Source organism: Sceloporus undulatus, chromosome 4, assembly GCF_019175285.1.
Source record: "Sceloporus undulatus isolate JIND9_A2432 ecotype Alabama chromosome 4, SceUnd_v1.1, whole genome shotgun sequence".
In the NCBI taxonomy this organism is placed as follows: Eukaryota; Metazoa; Chordata; class Lepidosauria; order Squamata; family Phrynosomatidae; genus Sceloporus; species Sceloporus undulatus.
The window spans coordinates 46,840,269-46,852,518 of NC_056525.1; the positions used below are offsets into that span (position 1 = coordinate 46,840,269).

General features: G+C 42.5%; 1 protein-coding gene across 1 annotated transcript; it reads left to right on the top strand.

Moving 5' to 3' along the window:
• Nucleotides 1–5,534: 5,534 nt before the first annotated feature.
• PHLDA3 (pleckstrin homology like domain family A member 3) lies at nucleotides 5,535–11,800 on the top strand. The gene is made up of 2 exons (XM_042464280.1): nucleotides 5,535–5,991; nucleotides 10,094–11,800. The coding sequence occupies exons 1-2, from the start codon at nucleotides 5,535–5,537 to the stop codon at nucleotides 10,240–10,242; spliced, it is 606 nt and encodes a 201-aa protein (XP_042320214.1). The 3' UTR covers nucleotides 10,243–11,800.
• Nucleotides 11,801–12,250: the final 450 nt, after the last annotated feature.

The window sequence follows — 12,250 nt, forward strand, 5'->3', positions numbered from 1 at the left end:
GGAAGGGAAAGAAACTGAAGTAAGGCTAAAGACACTGCAAGATGGAAGAAAAAGGGGAGGTTTGGGAGTGCCAAAATTGAAACTTTATTTTGATACATGGTGCGTCACATGGATAAAGTAACAGGTAGAATTAGAAGATAGAAGAGTATTAGAAGAAGAGAATCCTAGTTATGCTCGGCATGCCTATCTAGGATGCAAAAAGGATAAAATAAATTAATTAATAATCATAGTGTTAGGAAGACATTGCTGAGAACCTGGAAGAAATATAGGAAGGAAACCCCTTTGGATCTTTCCACAAGACTCTTTTCACAGGAAGATTTAACAGAACAGAACTGGCTTACATATGAGGTTATCTTGAAGAATCACGAGGGGAAATTTATAATTAATCCCCAAGAAGAACTAGACAGAGAAGGGATAAAGAGGCAATGGTACCTGTATAGGCAAATCTATGAAAGATTTAAAATGGATGAAAAAATTAAGGGCTTCAAGGATAAGAACAAAATTCAAAAAGATACTGTATAAGGAATCAAATTTTTTTAATATATAATTTTAAAATAAAATCTTTCTGAAAATAGAGATAGAAGAAGAGGTGATTAAAGACTCCATGATTATTAACTGGGCCAAGAATATAGGACATCCAATACAGCTACTGCAATGGGAAAGAACATGAACCAAAGGAATCAAATATACAGTTTCTCAACATCTAAGAGAAAACTACTATAAAATATAGTACCTAAGTCCAGATATTTTTAATACACACACACACACACACACATATAGACAATAAGTGTTGGAAGCATAGAGAAGCTCTAGGAACCTTTTGCAACTGTTGCTGGACATGTCACTTCCTAAATAAATGTACTTGAAGAGAATAAATGATATAATAAATAATATTTTGGGTATTAAGATACAAAAATGCCAGAATGTTATCTATTGGGCATTTATGAAGAAAAATTAGAGGGGAAGTTTAGCAAAGTACTGTTTTATTATATAGCTAGAATTGCCTTTGCTCCAAAATCAAAGCAAAAAGATATCCCAAGAAAAGAGAAAAATTTTAAATTATATGAAGCAATAGAAACAAGATAACACAGTTAAAGAAAACTAATTTATTCAAAAATGTTTTATTAAGAATGGGAATTGGCAATAGATGTCTTAAAAGGAAAATGGGGAATTGCAATAGGTTTCCTGACAAATGTAGCATGATAAAAATAATAATTATTGTTTTTTGGATTAAATGATGATAAAGTGTAAGGTTATAAAGAGATGAAGAAAACAAAAGGAATGTAGATCGAGTGTTAAAGATCTGACACTACATTTATGGTGTAGTGTTATGAAGATAGTGTAATGCATGTGATAAGAAGATGAATTTAGTATGTATGTATGGTTTTTAGTTTTTAGTTAATGTCCTTTGATGATATTGATTGTGACTATTGTGGGGATGTTTGGTTACATGTAAAAATAGAAATATTTTTTTTAAAAACCAAGCTGGTTCCTCGCCATTGGCTATGTTAGCTATGACTGATGGGAGTTGCAATCCACTAACATCTGGAGAGCCACATATCTCAGATACCTGAAAATAGTTTATAAATCATTATTTAAAATCCCTGGTTCGCTTAGCACAATTTGTTTTCCCTCTACACCGCCCCAAAATTAATTCACAGTATGAAGCCCCACTGAGTGCCATGCATTTAGGATTTCGTCAAAACTGCAGAGTAATACTGGAATTCCATTACCTCAGCACTTGATGGTGTCCCTGTCTTTACTACAATGTTAATGCCCTCAATTATTCCTTGCTTCATCCCCATAATTTGGCATATCTGTACCTGTCCTCCCCATCATAGAGGTTTGGGTTTTCTCCATGCTTAAGCAGTTTTCCAAACACTTTCCTCATTTCATGACATAGAAAAAGATTTTCTAAAAAGGAACATTACAGTACTAGAAAGATTCATTTGTATGCACAAGGAATACCTCTCACTTAAACTAGCTTTCTTCCTAGACCTGTGCGCCTGACAAAGCTTTACCAATTGAACTGCAAACAAAACTGGTAAGTCAAGCAATTCAGCAATCAGAGGAATTGCAATATGCTGTTTATATGAAATACACATATATGGAGATGTAATTCAGGAACAGCATAGCTTACTGGCAGTTGGTGTCTTCTTTTTCAGTGGGAGAGTGAATCTGCTCCAGTTTTTCTCCAAATGTTAAAGGAACTGTCTAAGGTGCTGAATCTATTACAGGGATACAGTTTGACACCTCAAGAGCCACTTTAAACTTCAAACAAAAATCCATCATATATTCACTGCACAGGTATGAAGGGCATTAGCTGCCACTGGCAATGCTATGGACTGAATGCAGAGCGGTTCTGATATGTTTACACAGACATAATTTTACTAAGTTCAGTGGAACTTTCTTCATAGCTTTCAGCTAGTATTAGGAACACAATGAACCCATTTTCTATTTCCTTTTAATATTCTTATTTGTCACAATCTATAATTTTAAACTAAGGTTTCCCATGACATTCTTGTAAACAAGCTTGCAAAATGTGGGCTAGACAAGGCAACTGTTACATTTGGATTTATAACTGGTTGACTGGTCAAACCCAAAGGGTGTTCAGCAATGGCTCAGCAAACTCCCTCGGAGTGTACTGGAGTCTCCTTCCTAAGAGGTCTTTAAACAGAGGCTGGATGGCCATCTCCTGGGGATGCTTTGATTGAGAGTTCCTGCATGGCAGGGAGTTGGACTGGATGACCCTTGCGGTCTCTTCCAACTCTATAATTCTATGATTCTATTTAAATGTTGGACTGCTGTTGTTTTCTTTCCTTGACAACTTTGCCCCAGAGAAAATATGTATTTACTATTTTAAACACTGGGGGGGGGGGGGGGGGCAAATTATATTTTTTTAATACATGAGACTTAAATCACATGACATTTAAGTCTGAACATAAATTTTCTCACTGGGTAATCTGGAATGGCCAGCTTTCCAGTTGAAGAGTAGATAGAGTGTTTTATCTCATTGGAAGTCTGGGTTGGTTCACCCAGGTTGGCATTCTGTAAGGCAGATTTATGGTAGTACCCAGAAGGTAGGAGCCATTTCATTTTAAGCTCCTGGCACCTGGAGGGATTAGATGGACCGTCTGATTTGGGGAAGAGCAATAATTTTCATTATTATGGGCCAATTCAGTGTTGCATCCAAAATGACCATCCTTGGGCTTAAGTATTCATCTTCCTTACTCTATCCAATATTCATGAATTTCTGAGAAAGTATTAACCCATGCTTCCTAAATTTGTATCCTGGTTTCCACCTCTCTCTTAGAAAAGTATATATTGCAGAATGCTCCAAAGGTATTTTGCACGCCACATCTGTATTTAGAAGCAACAGTTTACTAAGAGGTTTTTGTGGGTTTTTCAGCCTATGTGGCCATGTTCCAGAAGTTTCTTCCTGATGTTTTGCCGGCATCGGTGGCTGGCATCTTCAGAGAATGCTTGCCAGGAAAGGAGTTGAGTGTGTGTGTGTGTGTGTGTGTGTATATATACATACACACACACACACACTGTGTGACCTGGGAAGGCAGGAGTGATTTGCAAGTGTATTGTTCTGTTGCTAATGGCAGCCCTCAGGGTGGGAGGGTCTGCAAAGGAGGATGAGTGTCTGCTTGATTAGTGCTCATTGTCTGCTGGGAAACCCCTGACCCTGGGAGATTTCTCATTTGCATTTCTTGAGTCTTCCTCTTGCTATTTTTCATGACTGGTAGCCAAACCTTGCTTACTTTAAGGGTTTCCTCTTTCCTGATGAAATTGTCCAGGCGTTTGTGGATTTCAATGGCTTCCCTGTGCATCCTGACATGGTAGTGGTTGGCATGGTCCAGAACTTCAGTGTTTTTAAACTGTATTTTATGCCCAGGATGCTTTGTGGCATGTTCTGCTACGGTTGATTTTTCTGGCTGACCCAGTCTGCAGTGTCTCTCGTGTTCCTTGATTCTTGTTTGCACACGCGTTTGGTGGTCCCTATGTAGACTTGTCCACAGCTGCATGGTATGCAGTTAACTCCTGCGGCTGTGAGAGGGTCTCTCTGGTCCTTGGCTGAGCGAAGCATTTGCTGGATTTTCTTCGTCGGTTTGTAAACCATTTGAAGGTTGTGCTTCTCACCACTTTGCCTATTTGTCTGTGACTCCTTTGATGATGGTAAAAAATACCTTCCCTTTGGGTGGGCTGCTTGTCTTCTCTGGGTCTACTAGTCTACATAGGGACCACCAAACGCAGTGTGCAAACAAGAATCAAGGAACACGAGAGACACTGCAGACTGGGACAGCCAGAAAAATCATCATCAGCAGAGCATGCCACAAACCATCCTGGGCATAAAATACTGTTTGAAAACAGTGAAGTCCTGGACCATGCCAACAACTACCATGTCAGGATGCACCCAAACCCACAAACCCACAAAAAACTATGGATGCCGGCCATGAAAGCCTTTGACTTCACAGTTTATTAAGATTTTACTAATAAGCTATCAGAAGACACACTTCTTTGTTTCATTCCCATTACTAAAAGTCATGTGCTTTGCAGAGGTAGAATTAAGTACAAACATAATATTGCCTCAAGCCTATCATCCTAAATTGCAAGTGTGTGTGTGTGTGTGTGTCAGGTGAGGGGTATACATACAAACTCTTCCACCAAAACCACAATGGGAAAAAGTGGCTGCAAACTGCAAGCAAAAGAAATACTGGGAAGGGAGGAGAGAAGAGGAATGTCATTTTCCTTTCCAGACCCCTCTCCCCCCCCCCCCAAATAAAGCAGTTTTCTCCTAAGAGAGAAAAGATGCAGGTCCTCTCCAGGATGGAAAACAGGAGGATGAAAACTGATTGTAAGAGGAAAAAAATGCTCCGGTAGCAAGAGTGAGCGGAGTGCCCTCCTGCTTGGCCTGTGTGCTGCCTCTGGGGAAAGGACTATGCACCTCTTCCTCAGCCTCCTTTTCTTTGATCACAGTAACAATCTTCTGCGGCTGCTAGCCATAACATCAGCCATGTACAGTTAGACCAGGATAGAAATGATGCATTGCTCCGAGGGCTCCAACTCCAGCAGATCTAGTTAACACAGCCAGTGGTGGGGAATGCTGGGAACTACAGTCCGACATTTGGAGGGCTGCAAACCCACCCGAGTTTAGGTCCTCAAAATAAGTGGAGACTGAGGAGCTCGTGGCGGCATTCAAAATAACTAATTTTTTTGGGGGGGGGGGGGGGCCATTTTGAGCATGAATGTATATTTCTATGAAGTGTTTGGAGCTGTTTTTTGGCCATGTCCTCCATTTGTCCTGAAAGGTCCTCCATTTGGTGGTGCCTTGCCCCCTTTTGTGGTTCTGACATCTGGTCAAGGCGGGCCCAGGCTCGTCGTCCTCCTTCGCGGATGGCCCAGGAGGAGCACGGACTGACGTTTCGGGGCAGTGGCTGGAGTTCTGCCATCCTCTCCTGGGAGGCGGGCATGGCCGCCGGGGCGAGGCCAGGCGAGGCGGGCGTGTCGGGGCAGAGGCGGCGGGGAGCATGGCGTGCGGGGGGCCTGGGGAGCGGGTGCTGCGCGAGGGTCTGCTGGAGAAGCGGAGCGGGGGCCTGCTGCAGCGCTGGAAGCGCAAGCGGTGCCTGCTGAGCGAGCGGGGGCTGCGCCTCTTGGCTCCCGGGCGCCGTCCGGGGGACTCCTCCTCCTCCTGCTGCTGCTGCTGCTGCTGGAGCCTCGGGGGCTACAAGGAGCTGTCCTTCGGGCGCCTGCGGGGCGTGGAGTGCGTGGAGGGCAGGCGGCGCCACGTCTACTTCACCCTGGTCACCCGCGAGGGCCAGGAGATCGACTTCCGATGCCCCCGAGAGGAGCAGCCCCCCTGGAACGCCGAGATCGCCCTGGCCCTGGCCCGCTTCCAGAACCAGCAGGCGCTCCAGAGGCTCCGCGCCCGACTCTCCTCCGGAGGCCCAGGTCAGGCTCAGCAAGGACCCCTCCCTCCAATACTAGGTTAGCACTGCATAGAAAAGAATAAGGCGGCGGAGAAAGATAAGTCTGTCCCTGGCTTTCTACTTAGTGGGCCATGTCCTACATTTTCCAGTGCCTTGTGGTTAGAACATCTGGTCACCCAAATTTGTCTTTGGCAGGACACAGGGACTGAGGATCCAGATCTGGGCATCTCAGATTGAACCCATCACAAGGAAGGGACCTGAGAAAAGCTCCATCCTGAGACAGTGTGGCTGTGGCTGGAGGAGAGAGGACCCAGCTGGGCTAGACAGACCAAGGTTTTGCCCCAGCATAAGGCTGTCTTCTCACTCTATCTTCAGTCAATAAGTCTGTTGTTGTTTGCCTTCAAGTCCTCTGTGACTTATGGAGACCCTAAGGCAGCCCTGTCATGGGGTTTTCTTGGCAAATTTAATCAGAGCTGGCTTGCCATTACAATCCCCTGAGGCTGAGAGAGTGTGACTTGCCTGTGGCCATTCAGGGGGTTTCCATGGCCAAGCTGAGATTTGAACCCTGGTCTCCAGAGTCCTAATCCAAGACTCAAACCACTCTCATTTATTTATTAAAATATAGTTATCACTTCCTTGCTGACTAGAAGTCCCAAAGCATCTACATTTAAAAAAAATCTTTAAAAGCAGACTAAAGCCAGTTTTCAAAGCCTGTTTCAACCATCCTGGATGTCAAACAGTGAAGACACGAGACTAGAGCAATCTGAGGATAGCTAATCTATCTGAATTGAATGCAAGGCCTTGGAGTTCCTGAGTTTAGGCCCTAACAAAGGTCAGTGGTCATACAAAACACTTTCCACCAGTCATCACAGGGAGAGGATGGGCATGTCAGGGCAAAGACCCAAATGAAACCCCCCTTCCCTTCAGAAAACCAGAACTTGGGATGCTTAACTGTTTTCTAATGGTACCCTGAAATCAGAGATATATGCAAGGCAAGGTAGTCTAGTGGAAAGTCATGGCGAATATGGACAAACCCTGACATTCCATAGTTGCTCCACAGATTGAGTCTTCCTGAGTGCAAAGAGATTTTGTAGCACATTTGAGATTAACTGACAGAAAGAGATTGGCAGCATGAGCTTTTGTAGACTAAAGTCTACTTTCAAAGATGCATTTGGTGGAGGAAGTAAATGCGTCTGAGGAAGTAGACTAAAGTCTACAACAGCTCATGCTGCTAAATTCTTTCTTCCAGTTAGTATCAAATGCGCAACATACTGATTTCACAGAGTAACATGGATATATCTAAAAGTGTGTGAATATGTTCATTCAGTGTTGGGATATGAAGAATACTGTACTCGCTTGGAAATGTTACTTTTCAGATTATAACATCCAGAATCGCCTAGCCAGTATGGCCAGTGCCTGAGAGAGTTCTGGGAGTTGTAGTACGAAAAAGTAACACTGAACTGACTGAACCATAGCAAAAGAGTGGTTTTCCACTCTGCGTGTGAGTGGAGTTCCTTCCTCCTGCTTCCTGCTTCACCTAGCAAGATATATTTGTATGTGGCGCCTTAATGTTGCCTGTCTACTTATGGTGACCCCATGAATTTCATAGATGTTTCTTAGGTAAGGACGTGGTGGCAAATCCCAGTGTTTAGCAAATAGACGAAGCATTCTTATATTTGTAGAACTGTATGTAGTTTTATCAGCCTCAGTGAAGGAATGCAAAATGGTCAAATACTTTGTGGCTTCTTCACTGTTCTTTTTTATGGTTTTGGGGTCAAGAATTCAGAATGTTTTAAAGGAAGCCATAAGTAATAGCACAAAATAAGAAAGTGTAGAACATTATTTTCACATTTTTATAGCGTTTAACTAGTTTCAGTGATGCTGCACACTCATTGCAAAGGAAGTTTCACTCATGACTCAAAGTTATCTTACTCCTTTAGGGCTGCTGCAATCTTTAAATAGTGGATTAAAAATGTCTGACAAGAGATTGGTAAAGGAATAGTAACTACATCTCTTTTTGCTTTGATAACATTCACTTCAGATTGACATAGCCAATGAGTCAACCGTGGCCATTATCTGTTGAATGTTTTTCTAAAACAGTTTCCCCCTGCTGAACAGTTAATTTACCTATTTCTATTAAAATATAATTTGCTAACCTAGAGATCATTGATCGCCAAACTAGATTAGATGACAAATTTTGGTGTGTGTGTAAACATTGAGTTGGTGCAATCAAAGGAAAAGCTCAAAGAGGAGCCTTAGCCTCTGCCCCTCTCCAAGGTTTTCCTCAGCTGAGTTCCAATATTTGAGAATTGCACTTGGAGCAAAGCATTTGGACAGAGGGCAGAGACTGACTCCAAAACCTTTTGCTGCCTGAGGAATGAACCAGAGGGCACTTCCTCTCCATTCCATAGAAGCATGGGAGACTAAACTGGCAGATGGATCTTACTTGAATCCTGGCAATGAGATAGGCCATCCCCCAACCAACATGCTGACTATTCTAGCTGAGGGATATTTGGAAATGTGGTCCACAAAGCAACATTGCTAAGTTGTGGCCTTCACCCTACATCTTGCACTATTTCAGCCCTAAGATTTCATACATTCTGCCTGTTCAGGAATATTCATTCTGAAAACAAGAGGGCATTTCTCCATTTCATGTAGGAAGGCTAACTGAATTAGCAGATGGATCTTACTTGAACTCTGATGATGGGAGCAGAGTCTGCCACCACATCTGAGGGCAACATGATAGTTTAGGGGGTGCAGGATAAGCAGGTACAGCCCTGTCCTCCAAGAGAGGAAAGGGGAATTTGGAAGGGCATGGGAGGCAGGAATGCTGACTCCCCACCTCTATTACCTGAAGCTGTTGGAACAGTTTGCTCAGTGGTAAACATGGCTCTTGATAGTAGAGTTGTGGGGAAGCAAGCTGAATGTCAGGGAGAGGAGTCAGTACTCCTCACCTGCTCTCCCATTTGTTCTTAAAAGCATGTTTTTTTTCTATGGGATGGTGCCTTTTGGTATTTAAACACCAGAAATTTCTGCTGCTTGTAAATGCCTCCAATGTTGTCCATCTCTCAAAGGAAAACCTACTTACTGGACTTTGCCATCAGAGGCAGTGTAATTTCCCCCTCGTTCTTCCCCCTCTTGCAGGTGTTCTTGCCCTGTTTTTGTTTCTCTTATCCTGCTGTGACTTGCCATGCTGCAAATCCTCATCAGTCAGTAAGTGCAATGAATGTGAGGCTATTGTTCAGTTCATGTCCAGACCAGTGAGTCGGGGATAGCATCCAGCCCTAAACTTCAAATCCCAGAATGTAACAAGAGGCAGCCAGAGCAGTTAAAGTGGAATAGGAATGGAAACCCACTCAATCCACCCACATTGCTTTAGCTACTAATCGCCTCACCTGTTTGCTCTTGGGTAGCATTTTGCAGAGGTACTTTCATATAGCAACTCTTCCAACCTTTCTGATACAAAGAGGTAGCACTGAACAGAGGTGACAGAGTAGTTCTCTTGACACAAATACCACCATCTGTTAGGATGAGGTGAGAAGATTTGACTAATATGTATCAAACCTCTGTTGTGAGTCATGATGAATAGGCAGGTCCCTCTTGAAAGATCCCCCCAGCCCAGGTTCATACAAATCACCCATAATCAATTAAGTATAGTTTCTTTTCTCCACTGTAGAAATAATGCACTTTGACATCACTTTAAATGCTGAAGCTCAATCCTTCAGACACTTGAGATTTGTTTTCTTTTGTTGTGAGGCACCAGCACTTTTGGGCAGTAACCCTGTAAAACTGCAGGTCCCATGATTCAATAGAATAGAACTACTGCATTATTTCTACAGTGGAGATGCACACTAGGGTGCTTTATAGTTTCAGATGAAATCCCACTGTGTGCCCATTAACATTGCAGAACACTGAAGAAGAGACAGGAAATGCCCAGATGAATTGCACTGCAAGGCTTATATTTGTTATTGTTGTTACTAGTTTGCTACAGTTACATTTCTTGGTATGTTAAGTGCTTTACAAAATGGCAACAAACCTGAGAAAATTGGGCGCTTGTTCTTTAATAGGAACTCCTTCACAATTCTGTCTCTGGCACTTGTAGTTGTCTAGTCACTGTTTCATTTTGTCTCTGGTCTAATGATTTTTCCTCTCTTTCCCAGCACTGCAACACGTGGCAGCTCCAAACAGCCAGATTCTCATGAATGGATCAAAAGAGCCAGATCCTAAGCGGAACATAGAGAGAGTAGAGGAGTTGATGGTTGTGAACTCACCTGCCAATGGACAGAAGGCAATTTCCACCTGCAACTGAATGAAGACCTGTTAGTTCTCTTCTGTGGCATTGGCGATACAAGAGAAAACAATGCCAGAAGCATCCAGCAAAACCTGGATAGCAAGTTATAGAAAGAATGGACTGCCACTTTTGATTTCTTAGCATGGCTCAGACAAAGTCTCCTGTCAAAGTGTTGTGGGCAGATAGATTGACTGTCTGCCCTCAACTGCCTTTTCTATGGTGAACTTAGTGGGATAGATTCAAGATACAGATGCAGCAATATGATAAAGAGGATCATTCCATTGTTTGGTTTCCCACCAGCCTGATGCTGGATGGGCAATGTTGGAAGCAACTGAAGTTAGATGATTGAAGAGAACTGTATGAGCTGAACATGCCAGATGCCATCAGTTGCAAGAAGACATTCCTCCATAGTGAACCAAGTGGTGATCTTGGAAGGGACAACTGAAAACCATTCCATTTTCCTTCCTGTTTCCTTGCCTGAGAAGCCATGTGTTATTAGGAAGATGCCTGCAGGATTAATTAGACTGGATACAAATTTAAGCACCTTCACAAGGAGCTCATGTGAGATGCTGGATTTCTGAGACTTCCTAAAATGAGCCCCTTCTATAATAATTGTTCCTTGAGGCCTTCTTTTTATATCTAAAGAACAGGGAGAATGCTGGCTGAGTCAGCCTCTTGCTCTGACAAGCTGAGTCACTCTAGTGCCTTATGTTGTGCAAAAGTGCACAGGTGTTGATGCATTGAATTAGATACTGTTATCACAGGCAGTGATGTTGTTAGAAATTTTTTTATAGTTTTGAATGCCTGCCAGGTAGGCCAAGGTGCAGCAGTGCCCCTTCACCTTGACACAATGAATACCACTGCCACTTCTTCTCTGTTTGATTACTCCAAGGCCCAGTAACATACTTTGGGGCATGGAAAAGAGGCAGGCATAGGAAGATGGGTATCTCCAAGTGACTTGCTGAAGCATCTTCATCCATCAAGACTGGGACTGGGAATATTGCTCTCAGACTTTCCAGTAAAAATATAGGTTATTCATGTAATTTTCAAGGGAAAGGCTCTCTGAGTTATGGGTCACTACAGAGATACGTGTGTAGGGGTCATGGGGCTGTATGTGTCATCCTTAAACCCAGTATCCCATTCTCCTTGTTTTGGACCTTTCCAGACTGGCTAGATGACTCCAAAGGGTACTTCTGCAACACTTCAATGGGTGGACTAGAATAGAAGCTTCTGCATAATCAAGAACTCTGCTTTAATAGAGTTCCTGATCACATACAGGGTTCTATTTTAATTCAAAGGAACTAATGTACAATCCTTTCCCACTGAATACAAAAATATTGGCAATCTGGCAGTGCCAATGTGAGTGGGGGTGAGCATATAAGGGCAGAACTAGAACAGCTACCCCTTTGCCAAACCTACAAGTAGAGCTTTTGCATTGTAGAACTGGAGAGGGTCTCTAAAGGCATTTGGTCCAACCTCCTGCTGATGCAGAAAACCTACTACAATAATTCTCTGTTATTAACATTTCATGAAATTAATGTACATGTTTGTCTTTATAAAACTGCCTTTTTCATTATTTCCTAGCTTGTTCATTATTTTAGTTTCATTACATTCGACCCTGTAACCTACATGGTTGCATCTGATGTTTATTTATAACATGGGGACATTTCTTTTTTAAAAAAAACATAATAAATCTAGGCATATGAACTCACAAAGGACATTTTTGTCAAAACTGTCACTGTTGGAAGGCTCAACCAATAGTCAAAGTATAAGGATACTCTACATATTTGGATAAGTATTAGCCAAAATCACCCACGCCCAGATATTCTAGGTAAGGAGGAACTATAGTATGGTATAATGCACTTTCTACTTCTTAATCCAGTTTGCATCACATCTCATTCAAGTAATCTATGAGGTTGGGCAAGAGGAAAAGAAGTAGTATTAGTGAAGGAACCTTATGTAAACAGCTCTTCTTTTCCTTGTAGTTTCATATTGCAGTATGAGTCAATGCAGTCCCTTCACTTGT